Source organism: Schistocerca piceifrons, chromosome X, assembly GCF_021461385.2.
Source record: "Schistocerca piceifrons isolate TAMUIC-IGC-003096 chromosome X, iqSchPice1.1, whole genome shotgun sequence".
Classification (NCBI taxonomy): Eukaryota; Metazoa; Arthropoda; class Insecta; order Orthoptera; family Acrididae; genus Schistocerca; species Schistocerca piceifrons.
The window spans coordinates 233,860,465-233,881,105 of record NC_060149.1 but is presented as its reverse complement, the minus strand read 5'-3'; the positions used below and the strand labels follow the sequence as shown (position 1 = coordinate 233,881,105).

At 40.3% G+C, this 20,641-nt stretch overlaps 1 protein-coding gene across 1 annotated transcript in view; it reads left to right on the top strand.

The window, feature by feature from the left end:
• LOC124721919 (zinc transporter 2-like) overlaps positions 1-20,641 on the top strand; it is an 88,948-nt gene that overhangs the window by 29,088 nt on the left and 39,219 nt on the right. Inside the window, exon 4 of the mRNA XM_047247071.1 lies at positions 3,480-3,633. Coding sequence (XP_047103027.1) covers positions 3,480-3,633 — 154 coding nt within the window. The remainder of the gene's footprint in view (positions 1-3,479; positions 3,634-20,641) is intronic.

Genomic DNA, 20,641 nt, shown 5'->3' with positions numbered 1-20,641 from the left:
ACAAATGTGCTGCAGAAGTTTCATTTTCTAATTCAAACAGTATTCCTCATAGTGGTAATAGTGGAAAGAAGGTGTATGATATAAATTTTAGGCTAGTGTATGGCTTGCGTTGCATTGGCAAGGGCAGTGCTGCAGGGACAATGTTATGTGGAATTATGAACTTCCCAAAACCACCAACAAAGTTTAGATTTTATAATGAATTGGTGGGATCTTCTGCTGAAGATATTGCTCAAACAACAATGAAGAAAGCAGTTGAAGAAGCTGTGACAGATAATGGGAATTGTAGAGATTTAACTGTTGCTTTAGATGGATCATGGCAACGTAGAGGTCATAAATCTCTAAATGGAGTTGTGACAGCTACCAGTGGAGATAGTTGCAAAGTAATTGATGTTGCTATTTTCTCAAAACATTGTAGATGTAAGGGCAGTTCCAAGGTCGAACATAGTGAAAGCTGTGAAGCAAATTTTTATGGCACGAGTGGAGCGATGAAGTAGAGGGAGTGAAAGCAATTTTTTCCAGATCACAGGAGTGGTATAATGTACGATACACTAACTATGCAGGAGATGGTGAGTCTAAGGGATATAAAGCTGTAGAGGAACCCAAACCTTATTGCCATGAAATCCACATTAAAAAACAGGAGTGCATTGGACATGTGCAGAAACACATGGGGGCTCACTTGCACAAACTAAAGCAGACATTAGGATCCCAGAAGCTTAGTAATGGTAAGACCCTTGGAGGAAGAGGAAGATTGACAGATCAAGCAATAGATAGATTACAGAAGTATTATGGGTGAGCAATTAGGCAAAATACAAAAAGCATTAAGCATATGAGGAGAGCAGTATGGGCATTATTTTTTCATACTGCATCAACAAATGAGCACCCGCAACATGTACTGTGCCCCACAGGTGATGACTCATGGTGTAAGTACCAATCAGGAAAGGAAGATGCCTGTAAAAGCAGTTTGCCAAATGCTGTAATTGATGTAATTAATCCCATATTGAGAGATTTATCACAGCCAAGTTTATTGGAAAAGTGTTTACATGGGAAAACACAAAATCCAAACGAAAGTGTAAATAATTTAATTTGGATTAGGATTCCGAAAAGTGTGTTTGTACAGATAAAAACATTTCATTTTGGAGTGTATGATGCAGTGGCAACATACAATGAAGGAAACATTATCAAATGTGATGTGCTGAAAGGTTTCGGTTTCCAACCAGGACACACCACCATTTCCACAATGCGCCTGATTGATGAAGAAAGACTAAGATGTGCAGGAAGAAGAGACAAAAGCCTACAACATGCAGGAAAATGAAAGAAAAGACCAGTGAAAAGGAAACTAACACTGGAAAAAGAAGAGGATGCCCATCGTATGGGGCAGGAATGTATTAAAAAACTTTGGAAGCCATTTCCTGTAACTTTAAAATTTTCATCTTCGAGGAACATTTTCTCAAAAACTGCTAACAGTATATCAATGAATTTGTATTGTATAATTCAAGAGTTATAGAAGAAACAGTGCAAAATTTTAGAGAAAAAAATAAACATCTGTTAAAAAAAATTGTAAAACAAAAACCAATAAATATTTCTTAACATGGCAGTATAACTTTGTAGATAAATATTCACTGAACATGTTAGTCCAAATTTCAGAGCAATATATTTAATGGTTTTAGAAAAAATGTTCTTTCTATTTGCTAAAATTAACACGGAGGAGATGGATCAATCCGGCTCCCCCTAAAAACAATTTCCTTGGTATACACTGATTTGATTTTATGCCGTAAACTACACTCCTGGAAATTGAAATAAGAACACCGTGAATTCATTGTCCCAGGAAGGGGAAACTTTATTGACACATTCCTGGGGTCAGATACATCACATGATCACACTGACAGAACCACAGGCACATAGACACAGGCAACAGAGCATGCACAATGTCGGCACTAGTACAGTGTATATCCACCTGTCGCAGCAATGCAGGCTGCTATTCTCCCATGGAGACGATCGTAGAGATGCTAGATGTAGTCCTGTGGAACGGCTTGCTATGCCATTTCCACCTGGCGCCTCAGTTGGACCAGCGTTCGTGCTGGACGTGCAGACCGCGTGAGACGACGCTTCATCCAGTCCCAAACATGCTCAATGGGGGACAGATCCGGAGATCTTGCTGGCCAGGGTAGTTGACTTACACCTTCTAGAGCACGTTGGGTGGCACGGGATGCATGCGGACGTGCATTGTCCTGTTGGAACAGCAAGTTCCCTTGCCGGTCTAGGAATGGTAGAACGATGGGTTCGATGACGGTTTGGATGTACCGTGCACTATTCAGCGTCCCCTCGACGATTACCAGTGGTGTACGGCCAGTGTAGGAGATCGCTCCCCACACCATGATGCCGGGTGTTGGCCCTGTGTGCCTCGGTCGTATGCAGTCCTGATTGTGGCGCTCACCTGCACGGCGCCAAACACGCATACGACCATCATTGGCACCAAGGCAGAAGCGACTCTCATCGCTGAAGACGACACGTCTCCATTCGTCCCTCCATTCACGCCTGTCGCGACACCACTGGAGGCGGGCTGCACGATGTTGGGGCGTGAGCGGAAGACGGCCTAACGGCGTGCGGGACCGTAGCCCAGCTTCATGGAGACGGTTGCAAATGGTCCTCGCCGATACCCCAGGAGCAACAGTGTCCCTAATTTGCTGGGAAGTGGCAGTGCGGTCCCCTACGGCACTGCGTAGGATCCTACGGTCTTGGCGTGCATCCGTGCGTCGCTGCGGTCCGGTCCCAGGTCGACGGGCACGTGCACCTTCCGCCGACCACTGGCGACAACATCGATGTACCGTGGAGACCTCACGCCCCACGTGCTGAGCAATTCGGCGGTACGTCCACCCGGCCTCACGCATGCCCACTATACGCCCTCGCTCAAAGTCCGTCAACTGCACATACGGTTCACGTCCACACTGTCACGGCATGCTACCAGTGTTAAAGACTGCGATGGAGCTCCGTATGCCACGGCAAACTGGCTGACACTGACGGCGGCGGTGCACAAATGCTGCGCAGCTAGCGCCATTCGACGGCCAACACCGCGGTTCCTGGTGTGTCCGCTGTGCCGTGCGTGTGATCATTGCTTGTACAGCCCTCTCGCAGTGTCCGGAGCAAGTATGGTGGGTCTGACACACCGGTGTCAATGTGTTCTTTTTTCCATTTCCAGGAGTGTATATCTTGTATTGTGAAGAGCATGGTTTTGCTTTGTTGAAGTACCCTGTATTCTACAGGAGGATTCTACATTGAAGTTGAAGTCTTAAACAGTTGAAATGTGTTACAAAAGAATTAATGTCAGTAATTTATTCAAAGCTTTTGTGTGCATTATATTCATTAAGGAAGATTACATGATTTCTAACTTGTTTAATTTGTGTTGGGGTTTATTTTTGGCTATTGATATGGAGTAGTGTAGTTGTTTCAACTGAAGGTACTGACTTTTTTTCCTTTTTCAGAAATTTTATGTGCCCTTGCAAGCATACTGCTCATATGGTTAATAACTGCAGTTTTTGTGTACTTGGCAGTACATCGAATGTTAAGTGGGAAATATGCAATAAAAACACAAACAATGATGCTGGTAGCAGGATTAGGAATTGTGGTAAATGCAATGTAAGTATATATTATGAAATATTACCTTATTCTGAATGTGTCCCTCTTCCTGAAATAATTAATGTACACATTATTTAGACAGTTTCAGAATAATGAAATGAGGGAAAGTCAGAGTAGTCTTATGCCTGACCGACATACTACATGGAGCACTTAGGTGGATAATGTGTGAATTCATTTTCTGGTGAAAGTGTTAATGTTTCCATGTGAACAATTTCATGTTTAGTATAATTATACGTACTTCATTTGAAGTAGTAGTGTACATTCACAATTAAAATTGTAACTTAATTAATAAATGGCAAATTGTGTTAAAATTTCTTCATGTTGATGTAAGAAAGTATCAGAACAAGAGTCATCACATAATTCTGTTGGGAGGAAATGTATTGCAGCATGAAAAGACTTGACAAGCTGCACCACCAGATGAGCCACTTGCTGAGTGCATTTGTATTTCTTATGAGATGCTGTGAAGAACATCTGGTGCTGAACTTCACCAAGATAACACATCACATCGACTCAGAGGCAGCCATAAGAATTGATAAACACACCAGCCTAGCCACTTGCTGCAGCCTGGACTCGACTAACAAAGAACTTTTTAAATTACATCTACAGCTGGAGCAGTAGTTCAGTTCCTGGACCTGGAAATGGATTGGTGCTGTCACGTGGGCCACAAAGAACTCCGCGCAAAGGAAGGCCACCAGACATCAAACATCAAAATTGGAACACATCAGAGAGACAGCCTTCTGATGCTCCCTGTAAGATTATCAGCAATCTCACGGCCAAGCAACTGGATGATGTTGTGGTTTCAGTTCTTAAGAAAGGTCTCAGTTTTGCACCCACTCCTAAATTCTCACCTATCATGGACATCATCAGTGCAGTGGAACAGGCAACCACATGCATTTCACCTGAAGCAGCTGAAGAAGTGCATCGTGAAATCTATTGTGCTGTCACATGAACAAGACATGGGAAACTGATTGTCTTTTGCAGGTAGTGGGCAGCCTTATGGGAATTAAGAGGAGATTCAGATATGCACTTTTATCAGTCATCAAAGGCAAAGCAACTGTTGTCCTATCTCACAAAGATTAGATTGAGAAAATGTTTGGCCTGCTGGAAGACGGTGCATACTGGAAAATCGACAAAATTCTATGAAGAAGGCGGAGAGGAAGACCATGGCACTTCTCCAAGTATCTGGCTTTTCAGGCAAGGTTGTTAAGAAGCTGCAACAGAGCATCATTTCCACTGGGACTTTAGCGACTGCCGAAAGTTCACAAATATGGGGTACCTTTATGCCTCATTAGTAACAATGCTGCCCCAACGTACCTACTCACTAAATACCTGAAGAATTTGCTTAACACTTACGTCAGGAAGTGTTCACATCGCATTCACTACTATGTGGATTTTGTGGGACACCTTAACAGCATTAATTTTAAGGACACCATCGTCCTCGAAAATTTTGATTTTGTGTCTGTTTTGATTAGAGTGCAAGTGCCTTTACAAGAATCCTTTGAACTTATTGGCCGTAAATTTGACATAGAGAAGACCAACCTTTTTAGGCGTGTTTTGATGTTGATGTACTTTCTTTTTTCGACTGTGGCTACTACGAGCAGACGGAACTAGTAGCCATGGAGTGTCCACTTCCACCAGTTTTGCCAACATGTATGTGGAACATTTTGAGGAGGAAACCCTGGACTCCGCCCAATTGGCTGCCTTTTTCTTCTGATATGTAGATGACACCATTGTAATATGGCTATATGGAAGAGAGAAGCTGAATTACTTCATCATACATCTCAGTTCCATACACCCAAACATCAGTTTTACCATGGAAGTGAAAGTGGATGGAGTGCTCCCCTTTCTGGAAGTCTTGTTAAAATGAAGAGTGGCAGGCACATTGGGCTGTATTGTGTACCGGAAGAAGACACACACCAACCTATACTTATACGAGGCCTTTTCAAAAAATTCTGTAACTTTGTCCACAAAATTTTTCTACACTTACTTTAACTTACTGTCCATAGTCTCCTGCGAAATATTCTCCTCCACAATTGATACACTGCTCCCAATGCGGTTTCCACTTCCAGAAGCAGTCTTGGTATGCCTCTTGCTGGATTGTGCGAAGTGCCATTTGCGAATTTTCTTTTATCTCGTGTGTCATTGCAAATCTTCATCCTTTCAACAAGATTTTCAGCTTTGGAAATTAAAAAAAAAGTCTGGAGGGGCCATACAATTATCTTAAGGAACATCTCATTCTCATTAGCATGATCCAAAACCTCTTCATAGATTGCGAGGAAAGGTATTTTTGGTCTTGACTCATGAGCTGTGCGACGAACTTGACTGCAACACGATGCATCTCAAGATGCTGTGTCAGGATTTCATGACATAATCCAGCTGAAATGTTACATTCTTCTGCAGTCTTGCTGACTGTCAGTCTTCAATTGGCATGCACAGTTTCGTTGACATTACTAACATGAGCATCGTCGGTAGACGTCCTGAATGAAGGTCATCATTGACTCCAACTGACCATTTGTAAATTGTGTGAACCATTTGTAACACCGAGTATGGATTAAGCACTCATCATCGTAGGCTTCCTGCATCATTTGGTGTGTATCTGTAAAGGTTTTCTTGAGTTTCACGCAAAATTTAATGTAGATGCATTGCTCCTCTAACTCTGCCATCTCAAAGTTCTCAAACTGTGCGACACAACAATACAGTACTGAACAGTAACACACAACAATGAAAGTTTTGGCAGCTACACGTTAAACACAGGCACATGCAGGGGATGCCAACCGACTTTGCTCAAACACACCAGTGGCCTGAAATTATGAACATTCCATAATTTTTTGAACAGATCCCATATTCAGGCAGTTGCCGCCATCGGGCACAGAGGAATGGCATGCTCAAAACATTCATTTATAGGGCTCGTATTCCCTCTGACAAAGTCTCAACTAAGAATGTGAACATCTCTTGCGTATGTCAGATACTCTGCCAATGTGTCAGGCATATATAGAACAGATGGTGTGAACTGTCAAAGATTGTTCCAGAGAGCATCAACGGCACACCGGATTCCACCACCCTAACAAGTTGGCAGTTGCAGAACCTAGCCTTCCCAAATTATACAAAATAGATTATGACCACACCTTGGTTCTGACACACATTTAACTGTGTCATTATTTAATCTATCAAAATTCAAGTAAGGGAACCACTGATCAGTCCTGAGAGTGGCTACATCCTTCTTAAAGTCAGGGTACCCACAATTTGCCTTAGGAAGGAGATATTCCACTACAAACTGACTTTAGGGGCAGGTGGAGGAACAGCAGAAGTGCCAACAGCAAATGTACCTGAGCGTGAACCTAGGACAGAGCAATGTGTTGGTGGGAAGAGTGGGTGAGGAGATGCTGGGCATGGGCAGCGCATAGAACGGCAGATCATAAGAAAGGGAGGAATAGATATAATAGATATTTGCGGGGGGCCCCCAGTGCTCAGTTCATCAGTGCACCTGATGATGGGAATGTGGTTGCTTGCCGAAACATTGTGCCCATTGGATACTGATATCCACCCATTCACCCGTGAACCATTTCTTCAAGAGTCAAACCCATTCCTTTGACACATCTTTTTCTTTCCAGTTCATCTCTGTTGAGTGTTCACATCAGCCACAACACGATTATTGGGGGGGGGGGGGGGGTTCGTGGCACAGTTTTAATTTAAACGTTGATGGAGGCTTCAGTCATTTGAAAGGAACCGTGTGAGATGGTGCTAAAAGGCTAGAACAGAATTTTAACATGGGCCTACCGAATTACAGCTACAGCATTTAGCCTCTGCACCTGTTATATCATTATTGTGTTAGGAAAAGAAGGGGAATACAGTTTTGAATAAAAGGGAACTGTTCCTAAATGATTGGAGCTGATGGCATCTGAAAAAGTGAATTACTCACAGATAATAAAGAAAGGTTTAGGTGAAGAAAGGAGGAAAATTAGGTTCCTAAACCCTGACAACTGTCAAGCAGTAAATAATAATGAATTGTGTAGATGAATTATCAGCATTGCATATTATGTTTGTACCATATTTATTGCAATGGCATGAATATTATAACAGTAATGGTGGAAGAAAGGAGAAAAAAGATCAAGACTGTTTGATCATCAACCGTATTTTTATTTATGTGAGGGATTGGAAACCCATGAAGTCAAGATTGCACGTGATATCTTCTTTATTTGAATGGATTACTAGTTTCGGCTAACATTTAGCCATCTTCAGATCTAAGATATAAACAGATTTTTTCACATGTAAGCAGCATGCAACAGTTTATAGAACTGCATGTAAGATTTTAATAGGGTTCTACAGTATATCCATGAATTAATTACAGGAGACAAAACTTTTTACATGAAGTGATTTTAGTGAATAGTTCCATATGCAAATATTGTTCTTTTATTTGCACTGCATCTTCTTTATATTAATGTAAATTTCCAGTTTTATGACCATTGTTCAATTACCCTGGCCATGAATGATTGAAAAGCTGTTTTTACCTGTCATACATGGGTGTTGTCATTTTAAGAAAGATTTTGATGAAGTGTGAAGCTGCAGTGTCACCACCACTAATCAAGAATGTTTTATTGGAATATATTATTGAACCCTACTACAATATTATGCACAGCTCTGTAAGCTGTTGTATGTGGGTAACATACTATAAAATCTGTTTTATAGCTTATATCTGAAGACGGCTAGATGTTGGCCGAAACTACTAATCTATCCAATTGAAGATGATTTCATGTGTGGTACTGACTTCATAAATTAAAAAAAGAAAAATATCGTTTCAACTTATCTTGCTGAGGTATAAGTGTCCAGGGGCAGCTAAATTCCGTGGAGATATTCCAAAAATGAGCTTGCTACAAAATGACTGAAGTACTTTTCTTAGATCTCGACATTTTTATTATATGCTTTGATGCCACATCCATAAAGTTCACAAATCATTTCATATAAACTTGTCAAACTCTTGAAGTAATTACATTAACAGCAAATGCTGCTCATAACAAATTCAGTACATTGCCACCACAGTCCGTAACTTAACCATACCTCAGAACAACTCGCTTGCCACACTTGGTTCCAATGTACGACTGAGGACTATAATGTAGCAAAGATAACTTTCAAAGGTGTAAGTTCTATTTTAATAGACCATAAGACTCCCTGGATGACTAACCTTTTGAGAGATGTTATAATTATGTCTTCTGAGTATACATGGTGTACCAGGAGGAATGGTCAGTATTCAGGAATATGACAGGAATGATCATTTCAAGCAAAAAGGTCTAGTAAACATGAGCTTCAAAATGCACCCCTTAAAAGCAATCAGCAAGTAGTCAGTAGAAGAGATATGTTTCAGAAAGGTATGCCTTTTGAGAACCCATGTTTACTTAACTTTTTATTTTGAATGATCATTCCTGTCACATCCTTCAATATTGACAATACCTCTGGGGCACACTATATACAAAATTCTCAAATAAACTTCAATCAGAAGAAAGGAAATCTAATACTGAAAATAATATGGATACAACAAGATCCCTGCAAAAACTGAAATATCTGCAAATTTATACAAAACAGCATCAGTAATTTTATTTATGGGTGTCAATGGATGTAGTAAAGATTATAGGCCATCAATCTTGCATCATTACAAGCTTTAGGATGACTGAGCATATATATTAACATGTTGCCACATAGCAACTGCAACTCAGACTTCAAAATAAATCTCCTGGAATTTTTAAAATTTCTTATTTATTTTGTGCGTATTCTAGTTTAATGTACCCTTGTTGTTTCATCCATAAAATGGAAAGAAACACACAACCACTAAAATGATGTGTAGAAATTATGAAGAAAGCAAAACAGGATGGGAAAAAAAAAACTATAAGGACACAATCTACTCTAAACCAAACTTGTAGACAGAATACAATTAAAACGCCAAAATGAAGGTAAAAATTAAACTGAAACCATTGCACATAAACAAAGAGGATCCCGCTAAGAGATAAACAAGATATATCAGGAAGTTCCATAGAATACTAGCATCATGAGAACCACCTGAAGCCAATATGTGAATATAGACATGATAGTGAAAATGAGATGAACTTTTGCAGGCAGCCTGCAGTTGTCATTTCAACTAATCAGTACCTTCAGGTTGCAGGTTTTGATGATGTTTCTCCTTTTCTATTGAATAAATAGTTCACCAGTAGCTTTAAGATCAACATTTTATAAATTTATTGAGAAAATCAAGCTAAAAAAGTGTTGGAGCACTCAACCAGTGTTGGTACTATATGTGACTCAATGGGTTTTTGACGTGATTGGACTACAATGTGTGTGTTATAACAGCTTGCCCATCATGAGCTTAAAAAAATTCATTTTGAGGAGTTTTCTGTCTTGTGAGTTGATAGAAACAAGGCCTGTGATTAGCCACATAGACAGTGATACAGAGACTGGTGGAACTGACAGGCAGGTCCAGTCAGTTAACAGTGGCAGAGTGAATGGTTGGTCAGAAGCAAAATCCAGAACACAGAGAATATTGTAGTAAAGCATGATAAATGTGTACATTGTGTGATCCATAGGGAGATCAATAATAAATTATCAGCAGAGAACTCTATGTGAGGTGCGATATCTGTAGTTTCATAGAAGACAACAGAGTGCCTGAGCTGTCTGTGTTTGCAGTATTTATTACTTGTGTTGTGACACATCAGTTGTGCCCTCCACGGCTGTACGGGACAGCTTACTGACTGGGCAGTCTGAGTATCTCTTACTGTGCATCAATATCAATACTCTGGCTGGACAGGGAATCTGAGTCGCTATCAGATATTAAACATCTCCCCCTTAAAGTGGCATGTAGGACTTGAGATGGACATATTTGCAACTGAACCACCAAAGAAGGTGAGAGAAAGATGCTGGATTCCCCAGCAGAGGGACTCATGGCATTTCTGTTGTGATTGACGAGATCTGATATCAGTGTGAGGACCATGGGTAGTAGTAGTGACTGATTGCCTATGGGGAACTACTTGGACATACCTGCAGGGAAATGGATGTCAGTAGTGCCTTGGTGGGCAGCAGCAGCTGCTCTGTGTCTGCAGACATCTCATTGTCTTAACATTTGATTTCCACTCCATTTTCTGCTTTGTCAAGAAGGTCTTCGGTGGTGGGAACAAGAAGAGGCTTAGGGGATGGCAATGGTTACACCTCCATCAGTTCCCAACGGGGGTCGTTGTGACCCCTTTTATCACTGGTGCTAGGGGGCAGGAGTATAATGATAGTGACAGGCAGGCTATAGGGGAGGTTGGGAAAGCAGTGTGGTTTTGTTGTGGTTGTGTCTGTGTCTATGGGCCCAAGTCTGTTGTGGAGGAATCAGAGATGTGGCTGTGGTGCTTGCTGTGGTTGATGACTGCGCAGCCAGTTCTAATGTTTGGACTAGACACAACTTCAAACATTTGTCACCATGTATGAACCCATCTGTGGGAGACTGCATTGTAATATGACTGTGCAAGAACAATGGGCTCACTGGTCCAGGTGCAGCAGTATGTTGAGAGTATGTGATCCATGCCCATAACATACTTCAGCTGGACTTCATCTGTTGGCACGGATGAACTGTTACACTATCTATTCAAAAATATCTGGACACTTCTTAGTGGACATTAATGCTGCAAGCTACAGCCTGTGTCTTTTGTTACTTAGTGTGCTGTGATTGGGAATTTTCCAGGGATGCATGGCTGGTTATGTCCAAGGCAGAACACTGTGCTTTGTGCCTGTCAAATTTTTGTCTGGTCTGCAAGGCACATGTTAAAGTGCAACTGAATTTGCGTGCTGTGTGTTGGGTCGATAGTGGATTTTGTAATTGTAATTACTAAGAAATAAGCCGTACTCATGCAGTCATTAGGCTGTGTTATCAGAGAGCTTAGATTGGTGGTCAAACATAGCAACTAGGGACTTGTGATCTGCATTCAGATATAGTTTTGTTGCATATGGATAAACGTGAAATTTGATGACACTGTGTATGAATCTTAACACCACTTCAGTTTTTGAAGTTTTGTTGAGCTGCAGTTAACATTTTCAAAGTGAATGCATTTGCTTTTATGTGTCATTGGTATATTTGTTAGATAACACTGTGCCAGTATCCAAGTCATTGGTAGGTGGAAGTTCTTAGTTCTATTTTAAGGTTATAAAATGCTTTCTTACATGTTTCTGTCCAAAAAAAATGTGAACCCCTTTTTACTTCATTGATGAGGAAATGGGAGAGTTGGGCAGCCTGTAATAATTAACTTTTCCTACAAATGGCTGTAACTCTTTTACATTCTTATGAACTGGTAAGTTTATCGCAGCTGCGTGGACCTGCATGAGCATTAGCTCTTTCTTACTCAACATGCTCCACCAGTATTTTACACTCATTGTAAAAAGAAAATAGCTGAAAATGCAGACCATAGACTTTAAGTCAGTCAAATAATGCTAGTAGACTTTGCAAATGCTGCTCCCACATGACCCCATTACCATTATGTCATCTAAGCAATTTGCAAAGTTTGGAATGCCATGAATTGGTAGTTGGGGTACCTCTTAAATCAGGGCTGGCCATGATGTGCCATTTCATTTAGTATTGCAGGGTGCCATTTTTTGGTTGACACAACTCATTTCTGTTCAGTAGAATTGTGCTGTCAGCACTGCTGACCATTCGTTATTGGTGAATTTATGAAGGAAGGAGGGAGGGCAGGAATGAAAATTAGAACATGCAGAATGGACTACAGACCGCACATTTTAAGTGGACTTGACTGCACACTGCCCACCATCACACACTGCAAGATGGGAAACAACTTCTTTCTGATTTCATGAGGATGCATTTAAAAAGAAAATCGTGTTGTAGAAGAGGCACATTCTGACAAAAACAGTCCAGTTCCCTAAGCTTAATGGTATTAAAGAGAAAAAAAAGATATGAAAATTCATTGTAACCTTGAAAGAATTACAGCAATAGTTTACTAATATTTTGAGGACACTGCTCATCTTGTATCTATTTCGAAGCTGTTTTCAAGACGATTTGCCATTTCAGTTGGAAGCACTCCTGTGCACTTGCAGATGTAATTGATTGATCTGCACTGTAACTCTTGTTTCAAACACAAATAGTTTTATGTTAAAACTGCCCAGGACATCAAAATTGTTTTCCTTAGGTAGCATTTTCACAACTCCATAATGAGGTTGCAAAAGTGCTACAATATTTCAGTTAACATAAGTGTGTGGAAGAACCTTTCTCTGTCACGCAACTAAGTCAGTTACTATTACGTGGCAACCTGAGTGCAAAAATCTGTGAAATTGTCTGTGACTGTCTGTATTTCCCACAGTGTGTAACAGATAAAAATTATGTTATGCCATCAGTGTACCAAAAATAATAATAAAATAGTGAAAAGTTGTTTTCTTTGTGATCTATGTTGTTGAGGAGTATGAAATATAAAACAGAGTTATATGCAATGCGACTGCATTGCCATCTAAATACAGCATATTTGCAGTTTTCCCCTCGTCCCCCTCCTCCCACACAGTGTGGTGTGACAATGGTGGAAGTGTTCATCCTGGCTGAGTGCTATGTCACATGGACCAGGGCAGGGCTTGCGAGCTGATGTTTTGGCTGCCTGTCTTAAATATTGTGTGGGTACTTTGAACCTCAAATGGTAATCAGCTGCACTGGTACATTAGTGAATAGCATATTAATTACTTCAATTTGTTTAGTCCTGCTATTGACAGACAACTGTAAATAAGCATAAGAAAGATCTGTTTCAGACCCAAACTGGTTAACAATACCTCTAACCTTGGAATTTGATGCAAATCTGTGTGTAATTGGAGATTAACATTAGAATTATAATGACCACATGTTCTGATTGAGCCATTAGGCATTTTTATGACTACCATTTGATTTGGCCACTGGCTTGAAGAATATCGTGTGCATCTCAGCATAGGTAGAACACAGATTACAAGCACTTGCACTCATGGTAACGCAGAAACCTGTGGAACAAACAGTCAGTTCCATTTTTCAATGACAGTGGAGTTCACAAAGTGAATGGCTAGCTAGAAGAAAAGTTCAGAGTACAGTGAAAGTCATCAAAAGCATAAACAAATTTTCTAGAGAGTGACCTGATTTGAGAAACGTAAGCAGGTAAAGCAGTCTGCCATCAGTGGCGAGTATTGAAAGCTTCAGAGAGTAGTGAGAGCTGCCGGACAAGTGTGGTGCCATGATATTTATGGACACTGTCACATCGGTGGATGGGCCCATATTACATACCTGCAATTGTACTGTGCAGCCATGGTATGAAGCTCAAGTATCCTTGATCTTTCCTCCATATTGATACTTGGGGTGGGTAGGGAGTACAAATCACTGTTGGATACTGAAGAAGAAATCAGGGATATTACTCCAGTGATTTTTAATGTATCTACTTCTGCCTTAACTTAATCAAGCATGGTGAATGGCTCTAGGCATGCTCTGCAAAACTTAGGTGCTGCAGATAGCTTTAATGCTGTGTGTGCTTGAAAATACCATGCAAACCATAATGTAGTTTTGAACAGTTGCGTGAACTGTGCACATACAAAATAATATGCCTGGAATAGAATCATGGTTGAAACTATATTTACGTGGTCTTGAATTTGAAAGCCAAAAAGTGCAAAAGTATCTGTCCCAAAAAATTAGTTACTGTCCAAGAATTTAATACCCACAAGTTTAGATGTCTAGCTTTTGTTTTCTTCATTTGGATTGACATTTGGTCCTGTAATGGCATTGACTGCCTATCATATGTCAACACTTTGTGCTGAATGTACTACAGCCGTGATGAATCAGTGAGCGAGTACATTTTCATGTTAATCGAACATACATCTGTGCCTGTGTCCAACTGAAAGTCTGACCTTCACTGGTGACTTCCAGTACTAATGTGAGCTTCTGCAACTCTACCTCTGCTTACATACTAAGTCTCGCGGATCTGCAGCCCATTCTGTGTATGTTTGTATACATTGCTTAACACACTAATTAAATTTGAGACTAGTCACCACCACCGGGGTTTGGTGGCCTTAGTAGTCAGTCAGCTAACCACAAACATTAGAAAAACTCCTGGGGCCCAAGAGCAACCGTAATTTCTTTATTGCTTCATACATTTTGTTATAAGAAAACAGTAAAAGGGTACTCTAATGATCAGGCTCAGTTATTCGACGTACCTTGCAATGAATAAAAAAATTATGCAAGTAGACCATCCAACTCTTCTTCGTTTCATCAGAGTAGTTTGTGGTTGTTGTTGTTGTTGTTGTTGTTGTGCTGCTGCTGTTATAGCAGTTTTAACATCTGCCACTGTTTTGCTATTGGTTTGCTAGCTGCTGCTACAATATCTGCTGCTGTTGCTGTTCCCAGTTGCTGCTAATGTCACTTTCTATTCTCCATGCTGTTCTTGTTGGTTGGTAAACTGCTGTTGGAACATTTGCTGATGCAATTCCACTGCTGCTGACACAACTTCAGAAACTCAGGACTTAGGCTGAATGCTGACTAGTTACACAGTGAGGGATGTTCTCATTCCCACTTGTCTATCCTACTCGGGAATAGGTGGAAACAAATTTCATGTCCGTGAGAATTTGCACTGAACAGTTCCACAGAGACCACTAGAACAGACAGGCTGGACAACCTAATTATTTCTGACTGAATGTTGATGTCAGTATGTGGGCTGGGTGGGGAATTTGAAATGCTGTCAGATTCATAAAGTACCATAGACCATAATAAACAAACTGGATTAAGGGAAAGAACCCTACCGACAACCAAGCTCAGATAAATATCATACAAACACTTGCCGTACTATGGAATGTAAAACTGCTGTCTCTGTAGAAGTAGCAAGTATTAATATATACTGATATTGCCCATACATTTATTAAAATCGGAGAGAACTAGTAAGTTGCTAACGCAACAGAACATTGTGTGTGTAGCGTTTTCTTGTGACGAGCCATGGTCCATTGACTCAGTAGCTATTCTGGTAATGACACATAATTCTTCCCTTAAACTTTTTGTGTTAACTCCCTTCAGGTCACTTTTCAGGGAGAAAAGGTTTCAGGTTACTGAGAAATACTTGTATGTCTTTTCATGTCTTACTTAGGTTTTCATCAGAAATTGCAGGAATTTTGCAAGTGGTTCTTTGGATCTAGTAGCAGAGGTGGGTGTAAATATCAGGATGTTGTGATGTGCATAAAAATTGAAAATTGTCAAAAACCATCATAAATTTGCTTCAACTGATGGAAAAGCAGCACATGCAACAAAATGGGATGAAAGAGGATCTTTTTAAGTACTGCATGTAAAAGGAAGCAATTAATCTTCATTAAAGAACTTTTGCCAAGAGAAATGACATAGTGAGTAAGGCAATTGCTTGCATAATATTTCATATGCTACTGACAAATGGGACACTGAAAACAAATAACAGTTTCAGCACCATGATCATCATAATCATAGTGTAAATCTGCATTATTTAGCACTAATAATTGTCATTACTTTTGCATGGTGCAAATTTATACAAAAATATTTGTTGTGTTACGTTGGCTTTGTGAAGTATGTCGAAATGGTTAACCACTTTATTCATTTATTATTTACACTTCAAAAAAGTTCCATAAGACCAAATTGAGGAGCAAATCTCCAAGGTCATGGAATGTGCCAATACATGAAATTACAACTTAAAAGTAATAACAGATAAAAATATTATGTTTATGGACCTAAAAAAAGTCAAGCCATAAGTTTGGTAAGTAAACACAATCAACAATATGACAAGAATCAGCTTAATTTTTCAAGGAACTCCTCGACAGAATAGGAGGAGTGACCCATGAGGAAACTCTTCAGTTTCGATTTGAAAGCACATGGATTACTGCTAAGATTTTTGAATTCTGGTGGTAGCTTATTGAAAATGGATGCTGCAGTATACTGCACACCTTCCTGCGCAAGAGTTAAGGAAGTCTGATCCAAATGCAGGTTTGATTTCTGGCAAGTATTAACTGAGTGAAAGTTGATTATTCTTGGGAATAAGTTAATATTGTTAACAAGAAATGCCAGTAAGGAATATAGACATTGAGAAGACGATGTCAAAATATTCAGGCTCGTGAACAGGGGTCTACAAGTGGTTCGTGAACTTATACCACTTATTGCCCGAACCACCCACTTCTGAGCCAAAAATATCCTTTTAGAATGGGAAGAGTTACCCAAAATATAATACCATATTACATAAGTGAATGAAAATAAGCAAAGTAGACTAATCTTTGTGTTGAACGATCACTCACTTCAGATACTGTTCCAGCAGTAAAAACGGCAGCATTAAGTCTTTGAACAAGATCGTGAACATGGACTTTCCACGACAGTTTACTATGTATCTGAACACCTAGAAATTTGAACTGTTCAGTTTCACTAATTGTATGTCTATTCTGTGAAATTAAAATGTCAGGATTTGTTGAATTGTGTGTTAGTAACTGTAAACTGCACTATTTGAAACCAAGCAAATGTTGCGCACAACATCCTTTATATCAAGCTAGTGTTATCAGCAAACAGAAATATTTCAGAGTTACCTATAATATTAGTGGGCATATCATCTATATAAATAAGGAACAGGAGTGGCCCCAACACTGATCCCTGGGGCACCTCCCACTTGACTGTACCCCACTCATACTCCACATCACAGTCATTGTCAACATTGTGAAAAATTACCTTCTGCTGCCTGTTGCTAAAGTAAGAGGTGAACCAATTGTGAGCTACTCCCCGTATTCCGTAATGGTCCAACACCTGGAGCAATATTTTGTGATCAACACAAATTCCTTAGTTAAATCAAAAAATATGCCAAGCGTTCGAAGCCTTTTTGTTTAGCCCATCCAGTAGCTTACAGAGAAAAGAGAATATAGCATTTTCAGTTGTTAAACGACATCTAAAGCCAATATGTACATTTGATAGCAAATCGTGTGATATAAAATGATCATTTATCCTTACATACACAGCCTTTTCAATAACGTTTGCAAAAACTGATGGCATAGAAATAGGTCTAAAATTATCTACATTATCCCTTTCTCCATTTTTATAAAGCGGGTTTACTACTGAGTACTTTAATCACTCAGGAAACTGACCATTCCTAAAGGAAAAATAACAAATATGGCTATATACAGGGCTAATATGTGCAGCACAGTACTTGAATGTTCTGCTAGACACTCCATCATAACCATGAGAGTCCTTAGTCTTCATTGATTTAGTTATTGACTCAATCTCCCTCTTGTCTGTATTACAGAGGAGTATTTCAGACATCAATCTCAGAAAGGCATTTGCGAAGAAAGTTATGATTTCCTGTAGAAACTAAATTTTATTTAATTCACCATCAATGCTCAGAAAACGATTGTTAAATACTGTACATATATCTGATTTATCAGTAACAGACACATTTTTACTGCGAACTGACTTTATATTGTCAACCTTGTGTTGCTGACCACACACTTCCTTCACTACTGGCCATATGGTTTTGATTTTAGCGTGTGAATTAGCTATTCTATTTGCATACCACATACTCTTTGCCTTCCTAAGAATATTTTTAAGTGCCTTACAATACTGTTTGTAATGGGCTACTGTAGATTGATTGTGACTACGTCTAACATTTTGATATAATTCCCGCTTTGTTCTACATGATATCCTAATCCCACTAGTCACCCACCTGGGCTGCCCATTACTGCTAGTACCTCGTTAAAAGTGTTCTAATGTAAAGCAACTCTCAAAGAGCATGAGAAATGTGTTAAGGAAAGCATTGTACACTACTGGCCATTAAAATTGCTACGCCAAGAAGAAATGCAGATGATAAACGGGTATTCATTGGACAAATATATTATACTAGAAATGACATGTGATTACATTTTCATTCAATTTGGGTGCATAGATCCTGAGAAATCAGTATCCAGAACAACCAACTCTGGCCGTAATAACGGCCTTGATATGCCTGGGCATTGAGTCAAACAGAGCTTGAATGGCGTGTACAGGTAAAGCTGCCCATGCAGCTTCAACACAATACCACAGTTCATCAAGAGTAGTGACTGGCATATTGTGACGAGCCAGTTGCTCTGCCACCATTGACCAGACGTTTTCAATTGGTGAGAGATCTGGAGAATGTGCTGGCCAGGGCAGCAGTAGAACATTTTCTGTATCCAGAAAGGCCCATACACGACCTGCTGAAATGTATGGTTTCGGAGGGATCGAATGAAGGATAGAGCCACGGGTCGTAACACATCTGAAATGTAACATCCACTGTTCAAAGTGCCATCAATGCGAACAAGAGGTGACTGAGACGTGTTTCCAATGTCACCCCATACCATCACGCCGGGTGATATGCCAGTATGGCGATGACGAATACACGCTTCCAATGTGCGTTCACCGCGATGTCGCCAAACATGGATGCGACCATCGTGATGCTGTAAACAGAACCTGGATTCATCCGAAAAATGACATTTTGCCATTTGTGCACCCAGGTTCGTTGTTGAGTACAGCATTGCAGGCGCTCCTGTCTGTGATGCAGCATCAAGGGTAACCGCAGCCATGGTCTCAGAGCTGATAGTCCATGCTGCTGTAAATGTCGTCGAACTGTTTATGCAGGTGGTTGTTGTCTTGCAAACGTCCCCATCTGTGGACTCAGAGATCGAGACGTGGCTGCATGATCCGTTACAGTGATGCGGATAAGATGCCTGTCATCTCGACTGCTAGTGATACGAGGCCGTTGGGATCCAGCACGGTGTTCTGTATTACCCTCCTGAATCCACTGATTCCATATTCTGCGAACAGTGATTGGATCTCGACCAACGCGAGCAGCAATGTTGCGATCTGATAAACCGCAATCGTGATAGGCTACAATCTGACCTTTATCAAAGTCGGAAATGTGATGGTACGCATTTCTCCTCCTTACACAAGGCATCACAACAACGTTTCACCAGGCAATGCCAGTCAACTGCTGTTTGCGTATGAGAAATCGGTTGGAAACTTTCCTCATGTCAGCACATTGTAGGTGTCGCCAGCGCCAACCTTGTGTAAATGCTCTGAAAAGCTAATCATTTGCATATCACAGCATCTTCTTCCTGTTGGTTAAATTTCGCGTCTGTAGCACGTCATCTTCGTGGTGTAGCAATTTTAATGGCCAATAGTGTATTTATCATCTAAGTTATCGATACTATAAACATCCTGCCACTCTTGCTCCTTGACAAGGTTTAAAAAACTCTGTATTGCTGTTGGATTAACTTTTCTACATAGTTTGTAATTAAATATGACATTGGTTTGAGTACAAAGGCCTTTTAGTGTTAAAATTTGTGCATCATGGTCTGAAAGGCCACTCACCCTTTTACTAACAGAATGCCCATCTAGTAATGAAGAATGGATAAAAATATTGTCTATGGCTGTGCTACTGTTCCCCTGTACCCTAGTTGGAAAAAAACAGTCTGCATCAGATCATATTAGTTTAGGAGATCTACCAACATCATTTTTCTTGCACCATCATATACAAAATGTTCCCTACACCTACAGTTACAAGAGGCTCCTCTCCACTCAACTCTGACAGTTGGTCAAATGTATTGCATATACACAAGGTGTAACTGTCTGAATACCTCCTCCTCCTAGCTGCTTTCTTGTCAACTGCCAGTTCCCGTTCCCCAGCACGCTTCACCCTCTTCAACGTATCTAGTTCCTTCTCTGCGTGTTGTAACTGCACCTGAAGGCCACAGATCTTACGCTCTTGCTCCTCTATCAACTTATTTCTACTACAGATTCTGCATTCCCAGGAGAGGAGAGCGGTAGAATGCCCACAGGCTTCCCCACTGCATTCCCCCCAATGCAAATACTTTGAACAAATCCCACACCTTAACCCACTACTCACAAACCTACAAAAGAGGCCACACTTCTCACTCATGGTAAAATTCTACAGTTACTGGAAAATAAACTATACGTGTACGTTACGTAAGTTCAGTTACACCAGTAGAGCTATTTATAGAACTAACAATAACGCTCTCAAAATTC